Below are 21,103 nucleotides of genomic sequence, written 5' to 3' on the forward strand. Positions count from 1 at the left end.
GAACCAACTTAGGTTAGCTTGATCTACAGCTAAATTATGAGTATTTATTATCAGTATAATTTTTTTTTTTTTTTTTTATGCAGAGATCAATTACTAACAATGTGAGCCCAGTTTTTAATATTAAAATGACAAGTTGGCTCACTTGTTAATTTTGCTTGGACTTCATACAAATTAAACTTCTCTTTTATAATTTCAGAGTAAATTATTCTTAAATTGCCAAAAAGTTCCCCATAAAATTATTATGTAATATTAAAAGGGAAAAACTATTCTTATGTCATATGATATAAGTTTTTTCTCCTACACACATTTCGATAACTGTGCTATTTCTTTTTTCAGATGGTGAAACTCACTAATTTGTTTCTATGACATGAGATAACTATTTCCTTTAACATGAGATTAATAAAACCCATATTAAAATAAGAAAATGACACGTGAGATGATTTAGCCCCACCCCACAGGCAGCAACCATCACATGAGATAGCATCAGAACTCAGCCCTCACCGATTGCTGATGCTTGTGCTAATAAAGTAATGGAACAAAATTACACTCATGTTATATGTGATAATTTTTTTTTTTATATATTTTTTTGAAAATTGTGTCACTTTTTTTTTTTTCAGGTAACGAAAGCCCACAAATTTATCTTTATGATATGAGATAACTTATCTTCATTAACACGAGATTAATAAAATCTAAAGTAAAATTTATTTGGTTTATAATAATTTTTTTTCTTCTATCTTTGAATATAAGATTAATCATTTCAAACAAAAAGTGATATAAAACCATACCATTTTCACAAGACTCATTCCTGTCTGTAACTGTAAGATTAATATAAAAGAATAATAATTAAAATGTGTAATTGCCATGGCAGAATGAATTTCAAAATTCCCAAAACTTCAAACTACCAAAACAATTCCCTCTTTTTCTGAATTGTAACATAACGTAACATTCCAATCCTTGGAAGAGTTTTGGTTCACTTCACCAAACCACAGTGCTTCGAATTCTCAGATCCAACCATAACATAACTAACTCGACCGAGTCACCGAGTTGACTCAGCCAATGCCATCATAGTCACAGTCACAGTCGGAGTCACCGCCAACTAGGGTCTCACGATGCAAAACACGCCGTCATCATCGTCGAGCGCCACCGCAGAAGCCATTCTGGAATGGCTGCACAAGGAGATGGGATACCGGCCACTCGCCCACTACGCCGCCGGCAAGTCGCACTTGCCGTCGGTCGAGTCAATCCGCAAGATTTGCCGCGGGAACATGATTCCCGTCTGGAATTTCCTCATAACACGCGCCAAGTCCGAGAAGACGGTGCAGAACATTCGCCGGAACATCACCGTGCACGGCGGAGACGGCGACGGAGGTGTCGGTTCGGTGACCTCGGGGAAGGAGGAGGGGAGGGGGAAGGGCGGGAGGAAGAAGGAGAAGATGTTGTCAGGAGAGGGTTCCGGTGCGGCGGAGACGAGGGAGATTGCGTTGCAGGAGAGGGATTTGGCGGCGAAGGAGGTGGAGAGGTTGAGGAATGTTGTGAGGAGGCAGAGGAAGGATTTGGGGGCTAGGATGCTAGAGGTTTCCAGGGAGGAGGCTGAGAGAAAGAGAATGCTTGATGAACGAGCCAATTACAGGTTTTGGTTCCTGAATTTGATGCCCTAAATTTTGAAGAAGTTGTGTGTGTTGTGTTGTGTTTCTCCATTGAATCATTGGATATTCCCCAGTATTTACCCTTAACTAGCAATTCGTTGAAGTGGAATTTTCATTTTTCTTTATTCTTTTGGTCAGAGAAGATGAATAAAAGATGCTAACTTTGTCTCTGAGTACTGAAAAACCCCTCCCTCCTGCTGTGTTTAGTTGTTGAAAGTAGAAACTAATTTGTTTTTGTGTTGCAAAAAATTTAATATCATCTTGACTTATAAATTAGGCATCTGTGTTGTTGCTTGTTAGTATGAGAGTTTAAGACTTAGTTTCAGTCGGTTATTGGGACAATGCTTATAGTGTGCTACTGAGATTAAATACCATTGTTGATAAGGAAGGTATATGTGCTTTCGTCTCTCTACCAATTCTATGTTCGAGAGAGAGAAAAAAAAGAAGATAATGAGATTATGATGATTCTGGCATTGGTTGGTTGAGACAACAAAAGTATATGAGTTCTTTACCTATTGTGCAGGCATAAGCAAGTGATATTGGAGGCTTATGATCGGCAGTGCGATGAAGCTGCAAAAATATTTGCTGAATATCATAAACGTCTCTGTTATTATGTAAATCAAGCAAGGGATGCTCAAAGATCGGGTGTGGACTCTTCCATTGAAACAGTCAACAATTTTAGTGCCAAAAGTGAGAAGGAAGCTGTTTATTCTACAGTTAAGAGCAGTAAATCTGCAGATGACGTCATTCTCATTGAAACCACCAGGGAAAAGAATATTAGAAAGGCTTGTGAATCTCTCGTAGCTTACATGGTTGAAAAAATACGGAGTTCTTTTCCTGCTTATGAGGGAAGTGGCATTCATTTAAATCTTCAGGCAGAAACAGCGAAGTTGGGGTTTGATTTTGATGGGCAAATTCCAGATGAGGTTAGAACTGTTATTTTGAATTGCCTAAAAAGTCCTCCCCAATTGCTTCAGGCAATTACTGCATACACTATTCGGCTGAAAAACCTAATCTCCAGAGAAATTGAAAAAATTGATGTTAGAGCTGATGCAGAGACCTTGAGGTATCAGAATATATGTAAATTTGTATTTCGTTTACTGTTGGTGCTCTTGTTAATGCCTTTGTGTCTATAATTTTTGAATTTTAAACCTTCTGTTGGAATCATTTTTTCTTGTTACTATAACTTTCCCAAAAAAAATTTCAGTCAGCAATGCTAAATTGGCAAAGCATATCAAAGATGCTTACAATGATTTAGCTCCCCTCCCGACCAGAAATAAAAAAGTGTGCTTGAAGTAGTTGTATGCATTTTATAAATGTTCTGCTAGTTTTGTCTTATGTGCAAGTACTTATGCTATTGCTGTTATAATCCGAACTTGCATTAATCAGGTACAAATATGAAAATAACATAGTTATGGATGTTTCCTCTTCTGATGGGAGCTCTCCTCTACAATATCAACTTTATGGCAATGGAAAGATTGGGGTTGATGTGCCTCCAGGAGGAAGTCAAAATCAGCTTCTTGAAAGACAGGTCTTTATTCGTCCTTAGACTGCACAATTTTTTTGTCATAAGTGGAGTTATTGAACTGGTACTGTATCTCTCGTCACAGAAAGCTCATGTTCAGCAATTTTTGGCTACTGAAGATGCACTAAACAAGGCTGCAGAAGCAAGGGACTTGTGCGAAAAACTTATGAAACGTCTGCATGGTGGTGCTGATGTGTCTTCGCGCTCCATTGGTATTGGAAGCACATCCCAAAATGTCGGAAGTCTTAGGCAACTCGAGGTATTGTTTATCAAAACTTATAGTGAATTTGGTAATTTTTGTGTGAGATGTATATTATGAATCTATCATCACCTTTGCTCATGATACAGTATTCTTCCCATAAATAACTAATAGTTAGATTACCAACATTTACGGTGGGAGGAATAAACACTCATTGACTGGTGATTTAGAGAAATGCTGAGCATGAAGTATTGATGAATGTTGTTTTGGTAGTGTAGCTTATGCGAGGAAGAAATAATGCTTAAATCAATGAAATTTTTCTCTTCTGATTTTGGGTGTTACAATAAAGTACTTGGCATGTTTTTCAAGATTGTTATTTCATTTTTTTAATTTTTGCTTTTAAAGACCCAGACATTATCTTAAGCTGCTTTGAGCCACTAAGCACACTATTTGATAAAGATCACGTGTACATGGTGATGGTGTATATTGTCTAGCTGTTAATGCTTAACATACTTGTGTGTGTACATGATTGATATGTTTATATGACATTTTTTTTTGTAAAAGAAGAAATTTTATTAGAGAAAGAAAGCGATAGAAGAACAGAAGATTTGTTTTTATGACAAATTATATTTGTTTCATCTCTTCACATCTAATTATTTTTTGAAGTGCTACACGATACTGGCTTGATATTTTGGTGCTGTTATAAAGTAACACAATTTCTTTTTACGTAATTCATGGGAGAAGATTCTGAATTTTGATGTTCTCAGTAAATGGCTAAATTTGGGACACCTGCACATGTTTAAGTATGAAAGAAATATTTTTTATATCAACATTTAAGGTGGGAGAAATAAAGAATTTACCTTCTACTAGCTTTGAGGAATATTTTCTTTTTTAAGTTCAATTAAATTATTTAGGTTCCCCTTTTTAATCGCTGATTAGATTTTCCTACTTAATTTATGAATTAGGTTAGGATTTTAAACTGTCACAACATCAATATCACTTTTTTCCCAAATTAGTTGACCTAGGATGAACCTATATAAAAGTAAAAATCAGAGTGAGGGAAAATAAAAAAAATAAAAGAACTTTTTTTTTCAGCTGTTACAAGTTGGAAGAAAGAAGGGAATAACTTTTTAGCCCCTTTCAATTCTATCCAATTCCTAATGCTAGAAATGTTTTATCACTTCAGCATTTGAGGTGAGAGTTTACCCATTTATGGTTATACATCGGCCTTTTCTTTATTTTTCTTCCATGTGTTCAGCTAGATGTTTGGGCCAAGGAAAGAGAAGTTGCTGGTTTAAAGGCAAGCTTAAATACCTTAATGTCTGAAATACAACGCTTGAATAAGTTGTGTGCTGAGAGGAAAGAAGCTGAAGATTCTCTGAAAAAAAAGTGGAAAAAGATTGAAGAGTTTGATGCTCGTAGATCAGAACTTGAGGCCATATATACAGCACTCCTTAAAGCAAATATGGTAAGGTTCCATTATTTCTGTATTTCCTTTATTGGTGAAACATAACTGGTATATTTACAGCTTATCCTTGGGCAATGGGTGGTACCCTGTTTGAATCCTAGTATCATCACTGATTTTAAACTTGAATTAGGAACTAATAGATTTGTTTGTTGGGCGCATTGATGCATTTAGTTACTATGAATTGATATATGTATTGACTACTGAGACAATGGACCTTTGTAAGAAGTTTACATATATTGTTCCTAGTGGGCCTTAATGGTATTCATTTCCCTTAAGTTACACAATTGATTCCAACACATCATTATTCTTATTGTATTTTTTCCCATTTCTTTTTTTAATTAACAGTTCTTTGATTTTTTTCCCCCTTTTTTTCATATTGGAGGATGCTGCTTCTTTTTGGAGTCAGCAACCATTAACTGCAAGGGAGTATGCTTCAAGCACTATAATTCCAGCATGTGCTGTTGTCGTTGAGGCTTCAAATAGCGCAAAGGATTTTATTGAGAAAGAAGTGTCTACCTTTTATCGGAGTCCAGATAATAGCCTCTACATGCTTCCTTCTTCCCCACAGGTTTCTAATGCTCCAACAGACAATTTGTTGTTCACTTGTTTGTTTGTTATAACATGTTAGGATAGAAATTGTTAGAGAATAATATAAACCATTAAAAAGGCCTTCACTTAATAACTTTAGCTTTTGAGTTGAATTGACGCTTTACATGATATCAGAGCCTCGGTGTCACGAGTTCGATCTTCACTGCCCCCATTTAATTAATAATTAATTAAGTATTGTGGAGTTTCTTAGCACAGGCAGGTGGGCCTGTGCATTTGGGCTCTTGTGTGAGGGGAGGTGTTAGAGAATAATATAAACCATTAAAAAAGGGCTTCACTTAATAACTTAAGCTTTTGGGTTGAATTGGTGCTTTTACAGAAATATTTTTCTCTGTTTTTGGGATTTGATATATGAAGTTGCTTTACATGGTGTACTTTTGGATCTTCCATTTCTACCTTTTGGTAGTCAAAGGTTCTGAGTTCATTTAAATATAGACTTGGATTCGGTATCAAGTCTTGAACACATCCACTCGGTTTGTTTGTTGGATATAAGACTTTTATTTAGATAAAAGAAAGAAACTACAATTGTGGGTGGGTGTAAGGTATCCTCCAAATCAGAAAAATTAATATACGACAAGTAACATGATTTGACAAACAAAATCAAGAATTTAGCAAGGCTGCTCAATCTCTTTGCATATCAGAAATAGCAACTTGCTTGAAGCAGACATGAGAAGTCATAGGCATAATCCTATCCCAGAAAAAGTTTACGGGCAGGAGACCCCCTGAAAGATACGCTCATTCCTCTCCAACCAAATACACCTTATAACTGCATGAACTGCACACTGCCCCAGAATTTCACCCTCCTTGCTTTTACCATGACCTTGATAATGAATAATCAGAAACTGCTGCTCCAAAAAGAAAAGGACACACCCATTCGACTTGGTTGTCCAACTGGTTCTCTGGATTATGATGCTTTGAATCCCATTTAAGTAATGTCTCATCTTGGATGGCTGTTAGATTATTTGATAGGGTTTGTGCAATGGTGCAAATTTAGTAGGGTTACTTATATATATCAGTAACCTTTAAATTCTTTTAAGAAAGATAATCTTTTAATGGCTTTGGAGAAACTCGCTTTAAATATTTTAGTAATCTATCTCATATATTGAGATGTGCTTCAAGCTAATTTTCTCTTCAATTTTGGTTCAGGCACTGCTTGAGGCCATGGGCGCCAGTGGATCACCTGGACAGGAAGCAATTGCAAATGCAGAAATAAATGCAGCTATTTTGACAGCAAAAGCTGGTGCACGGGATCCGTCAGCAATTCCATCAATATGTCGTGTTTCAGCTGCACTTCAGTATCCTTCTGGTAAGTATATTACTGGTTTTGATTTGCTGATAGGCTCTTTCCTGATGTACTCATATTAGAGATCTCTGCTATGAAGGCGTGTATGGGATGGAAGTTCTTGTATTTTTTGTTCATTGTTTTGACAGCAATAAAATTGCCTGAAACTTGTCTAATGCCTACCAAAATATTAGAATTTGATAGTTTTGACACTTTTTAAAATGAGAATGTATTATAACATATTTTAAATTTATTTTATTGGTTTAAGTCTATTTTTAATGGTTTATCTAATATTTAATATCCGTTGTTGTGCCTATGTCCTCTTTTCTGCTATTGTATTGTCTTGATACAATACATGTAAACATAACAGTACTTCTTAGATTATTATTGATATTGATTTCTATAGGCATTGCTGAAGAACGTCAGAACTTTGCTTTGGTTTTGTACAATGAATCTCCTTTGACGTAGGGAGATTTGGTCACTGTTTTTATAAACTTATGTTTACAGTTGTTTGCATGGTTGTATAACTTGATGATAAACTTTTGATTTGGCAGATATTAAAGTCCTGTTACAGTGTGTGCCTCAGGATAACCAGTCGTTCATGTCATGGGTAAAAATCTTATATGTTTATTGTTACCAAAAAAAAAAAAAAAAATCTTATATGTTTATAGGTTATAGTTGTTTACATGCATATGATAAAAGGATTTAATTTTGATCCACCTTAGTATGAAGAGTTTTATACTTTCAGTGAACTGTTAATGTAAATCAAAATCCAATGACGTGGCACATTTTTGTTTACTGATAGTGTAGATTTTAATATGGTTAGGGGTGCGTTGCTTGGGATGCTTATATGTGGGCTAAAAGCTATTATTATATAGCAAATGATTTTCTTGTTAAATGGACAGGCTTGGAGGGTTCAGATGCTGGTCTAGCATCCGTGCTGGAGTCCCTGGAGTTTTGTTTGAAACTTCGTGGTTCTGAAGCTAGTGTGTTGGAAGATTTATTAAAGGCTATCAATCTTGTCCATATTAGACGGGATCTTGTTCAAAGTGGCCATGCCTTGTTGAGCCATGCCTACTGTGTTCAACAGGAATATGAAAGGTAAATATGTATCTAACCCCGGAATCCAACATGCATTCATGGTTAATGTTTTAAATAAATTCAAATTTATGTATTAGAGAGAGAAAGATGTATTCAATTAACTAGTTTATCTTTCTATCTTTTTCAGATTCATACCTTTAGTATTTGTTGAAAGCTTTTTCTTCTCCTTTTTTGACATTTGATATAATGATTCAGGACGACAAGTTTTTCTTTGAATTTGGCTATGGAACAAGAGAAAATTGTCATGGAAAAATGGTTGCCTGAGCTTAAGACAGCTGTTTTGAATGCTCAGCAGAGCTTGGAAGATTGCAAATATGTCAGGGGATTGGTGAGTTACATTACTACTGTTATTATTACTATTGGAATTAGTTTGATATCCCTTAAAATAGGGGTGAAAATTTCAGGATGAGTTTTTCATACAATTTTTCATGTGAAACTCACACTTCAAACTTTCACCCCCTATGTCTCTGTTTGTTTAGCTCAGATGCAACTTATACTACGTATATCTAATTTACATATGGCTGAATAAAGAATATTCATCAGAGTTGTTTAATTTGCTATGTCATCTGGTTGGTGGGTTCTTTCATGTTACTTTATAACCATAAAAAAAAAAAAAAAAAACCGACTTCATATTAAACCCTAATTAGCGAGAGTGGGATGAGGGCAATCCTTGTACGCAGCCTTACCACCCTTGCACATTTGCAAATAAGCTATTTCCCAAATTCAAACACATGACTTTTTAGCCACAAATGAATAGTTTTACCACTGCTCCATGCTCGTCCTCTTATATTCCTTTATAACCATAGGATTTATATTTCTATTCTTAAATTAACCTATTCTGCAGCTTGATGAGTGGTGGGAGCAACCAGCATCGACAGTTGTTGACTGGGTAACAGTGGATGGGCAAAATGTAGCTGCCTGGCATAATCATGTGAAGCAGCTTCTTGCGTTTTATGATAAGGAGCTATTGTGAATAGAATTATTGAGCACCTGGAGTGAATTTTTTATTTTTTTTCCCCCTGAAGTCTCATTTGCCTAAACATTTCCCACCTCGCTGCCAACATCAAAGACTTTTTATTCTGCAGCCAGCGGCTACTTCAAGCACTGAGGTTGACTGGGAATGTCTTTTGTGGTAAGTTTTTCTTTTGGGATGCAAATGTGGCAGCTGGTGTCTTTATTGATAGACGAAGACCTTAAGAACAAGAAAGAAACCTCTCCTCTACTTGATTTTTACAGCCCCCAACCCCGCCTGTATCTCTTCAGAAGTATGATATGTATGACATGTCATTTTAGAATTTAGGTGGTGGGTCGGATTGTTGTTTTTTACTGGATGTGATTAATGGGATTGAATCTTCAAATTGTAGAGTTTTGTAATTTGATTTATTGTCTGGTAGCTAATTGAAGCTGAAGGCCTTTTCAGCTTCATTTTACTGCCGTCTGATTTGAATTGGGGTATACACTTAGAGCCCTTAAAAAAGTAGAATTTGCTGAGGTGATGCGAGTGTAGTATGATTTTTTTTTCTTTTTTCGGATAAAAGTACAAGGTTTGATGGCCCACCAAGATTTTGAGTCCTGAGTTCAGTTTTTAAACTGTGGCGATGATGTTGAGTTCTCTTTTCTCTTTTGCTGACCAGTTTATTTGTTTAGTTTTTCTGCCTAAAGTTAAAAAAAAAACTAAATATTTAAAACTGATTCAAAACTTCAAATTTAATAGATATTTGTTAAAATGATAATAATGTCTTCTCTTCAATCCAGCATTTGACATTGCGCTCATTTTTTTTTTAATGATATTTCAGTCGATTTATTGTTTCGCGATCCTGGAATTAAAATTTTAAATCTCTCAAAATGGTACCGACGTTCATTGTTGTCTGGTCTAAAATATCCAACAGAAAGAAAAAAAAAAAGCAAAGCATATTCCTATTCACGTTATATCTCCAACCACTTTATGATATGATAAAGACATGGGCAATCCTCACCCAAAAACAGAAAAGAAAAAAGATATGGGAAAACCTATGAATTTATTAGAAAAGCTCCAATTTTATATAAATAATGGCTTTAATTTATTTTATAAGATTTTAAATTTTAATTTTCACGTGAATTTTAGTTTACTTGTAAGAGTTTGAAAATAATCATAATTAAACTTATGAGTCTATTAAATTAATTATACTAACATTTAAAAATGACGATGCTGTAATTAAAATCAACATACAACATTGTGAAGTTGTCATTTTGTTAAAAAAAGGCCACAAACGTAAGCGTTTTATGTCTAATCTAATGTAAAAACAAACAAACTATCTACTTTAGGAAGACAAAACGTGACGCGTCGAAGTTCTTACGCATGATGGAAACAGTTCAAATCTCGAGATCAAGTTTCATACAGAGCTCTAAAATGATAAGAAGTTGACATAAAACAGAAGTTAAATTTGGGTATTAAATAATAATCAATCTCTATGTTGTTATGTTTATTTATTTATTTATTTTGGTGAACTTATATTGTATTATTGTTATGTTTTATATATGCTAAATAGAGCTGATGTGGGTGTTAATCACGTGACTCAGGGAAATATTAGCTGTATCAACCATCAAGTAGAAGAACAAATTGTGAGATTACAGATGGGAAGCCAAGACTTCACGGTTCTTCATGAATGCCATCTCTGCAACATTCTCGACATCCTTGTAAATAGTAACATACTCACATCACATGTTCTGAGATATATAAAATCATTAATGTAGCCTCACTCTCTAATAACTTAAATTTTTGAGTTAAATTGATTCTTTACAACATGCATATCTGCATCGCAGGACGCTCACACGTTGCACCTTTGATATGCAGAACAACCACACAGGTCATGCTATATTTTGTGCTTAACTCTAAACGTGAATCCAGCAGGGACATACTTCCTATGCGTCATGACTTCAGTGCTCACACATTATGTGGTTACTTTCTTTGTCCCGTGAACCAACATGGTCCCAATTCCCAACCATACTTTTGGCATTTTCATACCAAGAAAAGAAACAAACTTGCAATTAAATTAAACAGAAACAAGGAGCTTCTCTTTATTCTTTTGCTAGCTGTTTGGTGATGGGAAAACAAACCTTACAATTACTGCATTTTTAGTTTACAGTTGACTGGCTTTTGCATGATAGGCATAAATGGCCTTGTCATGGGTTGGCCTATAAAAATTTAGTGTTTGATTGTCTTTATCAAAGATAGCAAGATAGAACAAAGAAAATATATGGAAGTAAAAAAAGAGGGATAAGAACATATTTGAAATATAGACAAGAGTTTCTTAGAGAACAAATCTTAGAATGTCTTGGTTCCTTGTAATACTGTTTCTCAGTCTCACATTTGGTAGTCTTTCTGAGGCTAGCCATGACAAAAAGCTTCCCTCTGCTGTTGTGGTTGGCACTGTCTACTGTGACACATGTTTTCAACAGGATTTCTCCTTGGGAAGCCACTTCATTTCAGGTCCATTTCAACTGTTTGACTTATTGTTCAAAGGGGTTCAATTTCATATCCCTACCTGCTATATTAGCTGACACTTTAAGGTGTTAGTCTTAATTTTGTGGCTAATGTTATGTTATGTTATGTGGTTCTAAATTATTGTGTGCAGGTGCATCAGTTGCTGTAGAATGCAAAGATGGGTATGAGAGTTCAAAACCAAGATTCAGGAAAAAAGTGAAGACAGATGAGCATGGAGAATTCAGAGTGCAGCTTCCTTTCTCAGTGAGTAAACATATGAAGAGAATCAAGGGATGTACTGTGAAATTGCTAAGCAGCAGTGAGCCTTATTGTGCTGTGGCCTCAGAAGCAACTTCTTCTTCACTGCGCCTCAAGTCTAGAAAGCAAGGACTACACATATTCTCAGCTGGATTTTTCTCATTCAAGCCTCTTAAACAGCCAAATCTTTGTAACCAAAAACCAAGTATTCAAAACAGCAATGGGCTTGATTCAGTGAAAACTTTATTTCCTCAACATATAGATCCATCATTTCCACCTCCACTTCAGGATCCAAACACACCTGGTGGTCTTCCTATTCTTCCTCCCCTTCCTGGGCTTCCACCATTGCCAGAACTCCCTCCTCTGCCACCCCTTCCAGGAATGCCATGGTCACCACCAGGAATGACTAGTGAGTCCAAACCAATCAAACCTTCAGACAATGCTCAGTCTTCAGATCAGAAAGTAGCTAACCCTGAAAACCTCAACTTTCCTCCTAACCCACTGTTTCCACCACCCATTGTTCCCAACCCACTTCAGCCACCTAACCTTATTCCTAACCCATTTCAGCCACCAAGCCCAACACCACTCATCCCTACCCCATTGCAGCCTCCTCCTTCAGGATCATCACCATTGTTTCCATTCCCTCCAGTGCCGGGTTTAACTCCATCCCCATCACCTCCACCTACATCAGATTTGCCATTTCCATTTCCTCCACCTAGCAGCCCTGGCACACCCCCTGCTTCTTCTTCAAAGAATGCTTCTCCTTAATTAAATAGAGCAGCTATCCATGCATAATTCCCTAATAATTCCTTCCACATGATCAACTTATTTACTTACTTTATGCAAATCCTAATATGATTATGATATAAATAGAAAAACATGGGGATGGATGTGCAACATCTAGTGACTGCCACTGAAAAAGTTGATACATCATTAATGAATTAGTAATAAATTCAAGTATGTGGTCATCTTAGAGCTTAATCTTGTAAATTATCATTATTTGAGAAATCTGGATCCTTGAATTGTTCTAGAAATAGACACTTCTGATTGTGACTTAAGGCTTCATATTGCAATTCTGAAACAGTTTTTAACAATGCTCAACATTAATGTTTAAGTTCTATGTCTGCATTTACATACTTAAACAAATCAACCAAACTTTGAACATTTGAAATAACATTAAATAGTATAGTCAACATGATAATTAAAATCTCGATTTAACACTACGATTTTACGTTTTTATTATTTTTTTTCATGAAAATAATTTTACTAATATTTCAAATGTTTTTACATTTTTACTATTTTTTAACGTTACGATTTTACGCTTTATGATTTTTTATTTCCCTTCCGATATTAAGTAAAATTGTGGTTTTAACCACACGGTAGTCAAGCAATTTTCAAACGACACAACAGATAAAATAAAAAATCGAGCAGACAAGTTTAGCGTGATGTAAAAAGGCATTCAATTATGTATCCCAAGTCCCAACCAAACTCCTGTTACTTTTTTATCAATGAAAAGGATACTTATATCATTCCAAACTCAAAAAGTTTCACATCTGATTAATATTTTAAAAAAATATAAAGATACGAACGTATCACATTCAATGGAAGATTAAAGCCCAAGGTAAATAACAAAAGAAATGACATCTCTCTAAACAAAGTCTACTACTACTAAAAAAGTTTTGGACAGGATCAGGAATCTGGAAAGAAGGATGAAATATAAGGCACGTTGGCTGTCAACGTCATTGCAGCAAAGTGAAAACCACTGCAATTGACTCTTTCTCCCTTTTCAAACCAAAGTCCTCTTGCATACTTGGTGGCCTGCAGGAAACATCAGTTTATTGTAAGGGAAATAATACTCTTATGCTACATAAGAGTACATCATTTTCCTACACTAATTCGTTTTCTGTGCCAATTAATTTTTCTTTTCTTTTTTAATATAAAATATGGGACCCACATTTAACTTCTCTCTACTTTTTTTTATCTCCTACAATCCTACAACGTAAGAAAACTTAAACCCTTATTGTAAATGTCACCGTATTAGAAATTCTATAATATTTTAGCTCTAAATCTGTGACATAGCAAAATCTGACTGGCAATCCTATCTGTTTTACTCCAAACATTATAGTTGTTTTTCTTATAAAATTTTCCACTCAAATTTGCCTTTGAATATTCTAAGTAAGCAAGAAATCAAATATTTTCTCCAACCAACGGAGAATTCAATTCACCCCCAAATCACATCTTTCCCTGCTATTTCATACGTACTTTTTTTTTACAGAAAAAGAAATATTATTAGCTAGGAAGGGGAGAGTACAAGATAGTCTAAGGTTTCATTGTTATGCATCATGCATACAACTTTTCAAAAAAAAAAAATTCATGATGCAAGATGAATAAGAATAAAATGGTCAAAAGAATAAGAGAACATCACATACCTTAATTCTTCATATCTGTCACTATTGATCATCTTCCCTCGTTTTCCCCAATTTCTCTAGGGAGCGACAGCAGACTCTCTCTATACGTAAAATATTGTGAACTCTCTTTAAAAATCCGCACAGTATGTTTGGAAAGCTCAAGCAACTCTCCTTTATCATTCAGTTTAATTAATTTTCCTTCTGCATTTGATCCAACAATTACAAGATCTTTGGTAAAGCTTATCGGCATAATATATTTGCTAGCAATGTGAGGAGTGGTCAGATTAATGGACTCAGTCCAAGATGACTGAACTTTATATTCTTCCATCATCCATATCTTAATCTTTGCATCGCTATCACTGTCGCTGTCGCTATCACTGTAAATGGGCCAACAACACAGACTGAGACATCCTCCTATTACCGCCAAGTGACAATTATCATAAAACACTGGTATGAAGACTTTACAAGGCACAGGAATCTCTGATAAACTCCTTTCTTTCAAATCAAAGGCAATAATCACAGGAGATATTGGTTGACCCTTAGAAAAGATCAACCAATGAAGAGCACCATTTAAGAGTACCCCAGATCTGTATCTCTTCGGGGTAACCCAGTATGGAAAATCGATATTCCCAATTCTGGTCCATGAATTGGTCTTCAAGGAGAAAAAAACGATGGTGTATGTTTCCCAACTAGCCCGATCGCCCGAAAAAATCATAATAATCGAGTAATCATCAGTTGATGCATCATACCCGAAACCATATAGAGCTCTCTCCGAATAGTAGTTATGAGAGCGTAATATTGGTTTCTGGGCTCCAGTTGATGGATTCCATAGCATGAGATTATCATTCTTATGATACCCTAAAAGTATAAAGCCTCTGCAAGAACCTAAAATTTCAAATTTATTACGATAAACGGAACAGGATGGTGGATATGGAACAGCAAGGTGTAACAGAGCAGAATCACCTGCATCTATTTCTATGGATCCAACTAAAGAACGGTTTCTCTTATAATCAGTAAGTAATCTGTGGGTGGGTGCGACAGCTAGGTCAAAATGAGATTTTGCAAATTGGGGTTTGGAAATAAGAGAGAACCATGACTTACACACACATTTGAAACGCACAAGAGATTTCACAGGTAACCTCAATAGAATTTCTTCTATCACATCATCTGGGAGTGTGAGTGTGAGTGTGAGTGTTTGAGTGAGATTCGTCTTCTTCTTCTTCTTTTCCATCCTCCTTGATTGAGAACAAAGAGAAAGCGATCGGATGAAACGTGAATTCCGATTAGCATTTTATATACTCTTAAAATCAAAATATTTTGGAAGATTTTAAAATCAAAATATTTTTTGAAACAAAATCGTATCCCTACGTTAATTCTTTCAATATTTTGTTAGCTAAAGGGTAGGGATTGAATCAAAGCCTGCCTCAAAGTAGTTTTTTGAAAAAAATTTGGGTACAGAGAATAAGCCAAAAAAATCTTTGTTTGGAGAATTAGTCTCGTCCTTTCTTCGGTTGCGAAGTTTAGTGCACCCACTTGTTACAATGAGGAGCTAGCCCAAACTAGCCGTACCCCTAGAGCATGGTGCCCGGAGAAGGTTGAACGGGGATACCTTCTGGCAATGTACCAAAAAAAAAATTAGTTTTTCTTTTTCTTTTTTATAAATTTAAAATGTCATTATCAAAATTATCAGAACGCAATTCAAATCATTAATTTTTGACTGATGTTTTTTTTTTGTAATCATTTTTTGACTGATTTCTAGATCATGAATGGATTGATTGATTCTTTGAATCGTAAATTATAAATGGGATCATATTATGAAATTCAAAAATATAACTAAAACATAATTTAAAATACATCATAAAAATAATAAAGCAAGGGGAGTGTATTAAATTGGAATTTCAAAGAATTTTAATGAATTATTTTTAGATAAAAAAAATCATTAATATCCAATTAAGATTTTAAAGAATTGAAAAAAAAGTTATATGGTATTCGATTAAGATTTTAAAAGATTATTTTAAAGTCTGTCCAAATCCTTTGGCATTCAAATTTAAACAAAGAAAGAAAAAATAATCTCGTGATTTTAAAAAATATGACGATTTTGATCGATTTTCTATTGGTGTGGATTTCGTGAAGACTTTTTAGTGAAAAATATAAATAGGATACCTCTCTCACATCTCACCATACCCCTTAGGATTTTTTGTTTCTTATTGCAGTGTTTGCTTCTTTTTTTGGCGGGTTGACCGGCTCGAAATCAGGTTTCATCATAGGAGTTCGTCAAAGCTCAAAAACAACAAATTTTTTAGCGATATTCATCATAAAACAATTCAAAAACAATAAACCAACAAGATTCTATTATAATCCATCTCAAAAATAGATTTTTAAGAGCTTTTGAAAGTTTAAAAAAATAAATTTTAAACCCTATATGAGTAAACATGTGAAGAGAATCAAGGGATGTACTAGGGAGCCTTATTGTGCTGTGGCCTCAGAAGCAACTTCTTCTTCACTGCGCCTCAAGTCTAGAAAGCAAGGACTACACATATTCTCAGTTGGGTTTTTCTCATTCAAGCCTCTTAAACAGCCAAATCTTTGTAAATAAAAACCAAGTATTCAAAACAGCAATGGGCTTGATTCAGTGAAAACTTTATTTCCTGCACATATAGATCCATCATTTCCACCACCACTTCAGGATCCAAACACACCTGGTGGTCTTCCTATTCTTCCTCCCCTTCCTGGGCTTCCACCATTGCCAGAACTCCCTCCTCTGCCACCCCTTCCAGGAATGCCATGGTCACCACCAGGAATGACTAGTGCGTCCAAACCAATCAAACCTTCAGACAATGCTCAGTCTTCAGATCAGAAAGTAGCTAACCCTGAAAACCTCAACTTTCCTCCCAACCCACTGTTTCCACCACACATTGTTCCCAACCCACTTCAGCCACCTAACCTTATTCCTAACCCATTTCAGCCACCAAGTTCAACACCACTCATCCCTACCCCATTGCAGCCTCCTCCTTCAGGATCATCACCATTGTTTCCATTCCCTCCAGTACCAGGTTTAACTCCATCCCCATCACCTCCACCCAATAGCGGACCTAGAAAAAAAATTTAAAGTCTGCACATTTACAATAAAAGAATAAAGAAAAAAAATTAAAGAAAATTTTAAATATATTAAAATACAAAAAAATATATACAAAAAAAAAGAAATTTTAATTTAATTTAAAAAAAATAATCAAGAGTCAACTAAACCGTTACAATACAATATTTTGTGTCATCAACAAAAATTACGGGTCTCAATTTAATCTCTTAGGGAAAAAAAATCTACTCGTGACCCCTCAGAATTCAAAAATAGATCCAGATAATCAAAATCATGATCCCCTGAAAAACAAAAAGACCCACATTAATCCTTCAAAAGGACTAAAATAGGTTTATTTTGGAATTTAAAGGGATCACGAGTCAAACTTTTTGTTAAGAGATTAAATTGGATCCTATAATTTTTGTTAATGACCCAAAATATATTTTATTCTTTTTTTCAAAAAATTTGTGTCACCAACCTAGGTCCGCCACTTCCTCCACCTACATCAGATTTGCCATTTCCATTTCCTCCACCTAGCAGCCCTGGCACACCCCCTGCTTCTTCTTCAAAGAATGCTTCTCCTTAATTAAATAGAGCAGCTATCCATGCATAATTCCCTAATAACTCCTTCCACATGATCAACTTATTTACTTACTTTGTGTAAATCCTAATATGATTATGATATAAATAGAAAAACATGGGGATGTATGTGCAACATCTAGTGACTGCCACTGAAAAATTTGATATATCTTTAATGAATTAGTAATAAATTTAAGTATGTGGTCATCTTAAAGCTTAATCTTGTAAATTATCATTATTTGTGAAATCTGGATCCTTGAATTGTTCTAGAAATAGACACTTCTGATTGTGACTCAAAGGCTTCGTATTGCAATTCTGAATACTTAAACAAATCAACCAAACTTTAAACATTTGAAATAACATTAAATAGTCAAATCTGGTAGTTAAAATTTCGATTTAACACTATGATTTTAAGTTTTTACTATTTTTTTTCTTCATGAAAACGATTTTATTAATATTCCAAACGCTTTTACATTCTTACGATTTTTTTATGGGAAAAATGTTTCCGCAGTTAATGCAGAGAAGTCATCTGCATTTATTTCCAAAACAACTTCGTTTTAGTATTGAAATCTTAAAAAATTATAAATATAAAGACTATTATAACCCTAAAATAAATTAAAATTATAAAAATACCATGATTTTATAATTTTTCTAATTATAAAATTAGAAAAAGCGAACCCTTTTTTTATATTACGATTTTATATGTTACGATTTTCTTATCCACCTTTCAATTAATCACGATTTTATCTACCATGATAATCAAGCAATTTTCAAACGACACAACAGAGAAAATAAAAAATAAAATAAAAAAATAGAGCATACAAGTTTAGAGCTAAAATGGAAAAAGGCATTCAATTATGTATCCCAACCAAACTCCTGTTACTTTTTTATCAATGAAAAGGATACTTATATCATTCCAAACTCAAAAAGTTTCACATCTGATTAATATTTTAAAAAAAAAATAAAGATACGAACGTATCACATTTAATGGAAGATTAAAGCCCAAGGTAAATAACAAAAGAAATGACATCTCTCTAAACAAAGTCAACTACTATTAAAAAAAGTTTTGGACAGGATCAGGAATCTTGAAAGAAGGATGAAATATAAGGCACATTGGCTATCAACGTCATTGAAGCAAAGTGAAAACCACTGCAATTGACTCTTTCTCCCTTTTCAAATAAAAGTCCTCTTGCATACTTGGTGGCCTGCAGGAAACATCAGCTTATTGTAAATGTCACCGTATTAGAAATTCTATAAGGGAGTGTTTGGTATTGGAAATTTGTATTGAAATTTTTTTTTTATTACCGATAACAAAAAATTATCCGGAATATGATGGAAATAATTTTTGGTTAGTAAGTTTTGGAAAAGTTGGGTTCATTTTAGTAATACCACATTTGGTTGATAATGAAATATTAATGGAATGTGTAGTGAAATTACGTTTTTACCTTATCAGTGACAAAGTTGCTTTTTCAGGACATTTTCGTCCTAAAAATTGCAAAACAGGTATCTCAATTGGTGGATTAAATTAATACCACGGTTCACATTGCATTCATTTGTGCCATCGTCTAGTACAAAAATATTTTATCGGTTGCATTATTATACCGGTTATTTTGATCGAAACCACTTACCAAACATGGTAAACATTGTTTTCTTACATCAATTTCCTATGATTTTCAGCAGAAGCTACGTACATACCAAACAGCCACTAAGATTTTAGCTCTAAATCTGTGACATAGCAAAATCTGACTGGCAATCCTATCTGTTTTACTCAAACATTATAGTTGTTTTTCTTATAAAATTTTTCACTCAAATTTGCCTTTGAATATTCTGAGTAAGCAAGAAATCAAATATTTTCTCCAACCAATGGAGAATTCAATTCACCCCCAAATCACATCTTTCCCTGCTATTTCATACATTTTTTTTTTTTCAGAAAAAGAAATATTATTAGCTAGAAAGGGGAGAGTACAAGATAGTCTAAGGTTTCATTGTTATGCATCATGCATACAACTTTTCAAAAAAAAATTCATGATGCAAGATGAATAAGAATAAAATGGTCAAAAGAATAAGAGAACATCACGTACCTTAATTCTTCTTATCTGTCACTATTGATCATCTTTTCTCACTTCCCTCAATATCTCTAGGGAGGGACAGCAGACTCTCTTTATATGTAAAATATTGTGGACTCTTTTCAAAAATCCGCACAGTATATTTGGAAAGCTCAAGCAATAACTTTCCTTTATCATTCAGTTTAATTAATTTTCCTTTAGCATTTGATCCAACAATTACAAGATCTTTGGAGAAGCTTATCGGCATAATATATTTGCTAGCAATGTGACGAGTGGTCAGATTAATGGACTCAGTCCAAGAAGAGTGAACTTTATATTCTTTCATCATCCATATCTTAATCCTTGCACCGCTATGCCTCCTTGTAACACATGGCCAACACATACTGAGAGTGAGACATCCTCCTATTACCGCCAAGGGACAAATATTAAGTGAATCTAGTTTGTTGAAATTACCCGGTAAAGGAATCTCTGATAAACTCCTATCTATCAAATTAAAGGCAATAATCACAGCAGATGTTAGATGGGGCATAGGAATGACCAACCAATGAAGAGCACCATTCAAGAGTACCCCAGATCTGTATCTCCAGTAAACCAAGTATGGAAAATCGATATTCCCAATTCTGGTACATGAATTGGTTTTCAAGGAGAAAAAATCGATGGTGTATGTTTCCCATTTTGCCCAGATGCGCGTAAACATAATAATGGAGTAATCATCAGTTGATGCATCGTACACAAAACCGTATAGTTTATCCAATAAGTAGTCATAAGAGCGTAATATTGGTTTCTGGGCTCCAGTTGATGGATTCCATAGCATGAGATTATCGTTCTTATGATACCGTAAAAGTATAAAGCCTCTGCAAGAACCTAAAATTTCAGCTTCATTACGATCAACGGAACATGATGGTGGATATGGAACAGCAAGGTGTAATCAGAGGCGGATCCAGGTATAAATCTGATCCAAAAATAGAAAAATGTTATTTTCTTAAAATTTAAGTTTTTCAATTTAATTTTTCTCCTTCTATTTTATTTTTCTCCTCCACTTTCGTTTGCGTCTACATATTAATTCATCTCCTCTGAAACCCTCGATCTTCATTATTGGAAGTTGGAATATTTGTTTCTTCCTCATCATCGGTCCAGTTGAGTCACAATCCGTCTAGATCTAGATCTAAACCAAACACAGTTAGCCGACAGCTGGCAGCTGCTCGCAAGTTGCATTCCAGACCAGACCCAAATTTATATATACTGAGCTTATTAGGTGCCCAACCTTCATTAATTTCTTGGATCCGGAGTGGGCGTAATAGAGCAGAATCATCTGCATCTATTTCTATGGATCCAATTAAAGAACGGAGTCTCTTATAATCAGTAAGTAATCTGTGGGTGGGTGCGGCAACCAGGTCAAAATGAGATTTTGCAAATTGGGGTGTGGAAA

General features: G+C 34.7%; 3 protein-coding genes and 1 pseudogene across 5 annotated transcripts; 3 read left to right on the top strand and 1 right to left on the bottom strand.

Moving 5' to 3' along the window:
• The first annotated feature begins 915 nt into the window (after positions 1-915).
• LOC133290218 (AUGMIN subunit 5) lies at positions 916-9,332 on the top strand. Of its 3 annotated transcripts, XM_061488277.1 has the most exons (10): positions 916-1,630; positions 2,170-2,712; positions 3,036-3,177; positions 3,257-3,430; positions 4,629-4,838; positions 5,221-5,406; positions 6,591-6,750; positions 7,632-7,827; positions 8,023-8,155; positions 8,672-9,332. In XM_061488277.1, the coding sequence occupies exons 1-10, from the start codon at positions 1,110-1,112 to the stop codon at positions 8,798-8,800; spliced, it is 2,394 nt and encodes a 797-aa protein (XP_061344261.1). In that variant the 5' UTR covers positions 916-1,109; the 3' UTR covers positions 8,801-9,332. The 3 variants fall into 3 exon arrangements, with proteins under 3 accessions (XP_061344261.1, XP_061344264.1, XP_061344263.1); XM_061488280.1 differs by lacking the exons at positions 8,023-8,155; positions 8,672-9,332 and adding an exon at positions 7,281-7,336 and having other exon boundaries at positions 7,632-7,775; XM_061488279.1 differs by lacking the exons at positions 7,632-7,827; positions 8,023-8,155; positions 8,672-9,332 and adding an exon at positions 7,281-7,488.
• A 1,778-nt stretch (positions 9,333-11,110) lies between these two features.
• On the top strand, positions 11,111-12,496 carry LOC133290231 (proline-rich extensin-like protein EPR1). Its single transcript, XM_061488300.1, has 2 exons — positions 11,111-11,296; positions 11,442-12,496. Exons 1-2 carry the CDS (start codon positions 11,137-11,139, stop codon positions 12,314-12,316), a joined length of 1,035 nt encoding a protein of 344 aa, XP_061344284.1. The 5' UTR covers positions 11,111-11,136; the 3' UTR covers positions 12,317-12,496.
• A 672-nt stretch (positions 12,497-13,168) lies between these two features.
• On the bottom strand, positions 13,169-15,198 carry LOC133290235 (F-box/kelch-repeat protein At3g23880-like). The gene is made up of 2 exons (XM_061488304.1): positions 13,978-15,198; positions 13,169-13,366 (listed from the first exon to the last, which is right to left on the bottom strand). The coding sequence occupies exon 1, from the start codon at positions 15,185-15,187 to the stop codon at positions 14,006-14,008; it is 1,182 nt and encodes a 393-aa protein (XP_061344288.1). The 5' UTR covers positions 15,188-15,198; the 3' UTR covers positions 13,169-13,366; positions 13,978-14,005.
• Positions 15,199-16,378: 1,180 nt separating this feature from the next.
• Positions 16,379-17,617, top strand: LOC133290232 (vegetative cell wall protein gp1-like; annotated as a pseudogene).
• The last annotated feature ends 3,486 nt before the right edge of the window (positions 17,618-21,103 follow it).

Source organism: Gastrolobium bilobum, unplaced genomic scaffold, assembly GCF_033153095.1.
Source record: "Gastrolobium bilobum isolate Gb01-03AN ecotype WA unplaced genomic scaffold, APGP_CSIRO_Gbil_v1 utg17055, whole genome shotgun sequence".
NCBI classification, from domain to species: Eukaryota; Viridiplantae; Streptophyta; class Magnoliopsida; order Fabales; family Fabaceae; genus Gastrolobium; species Gastrolobium bilobum.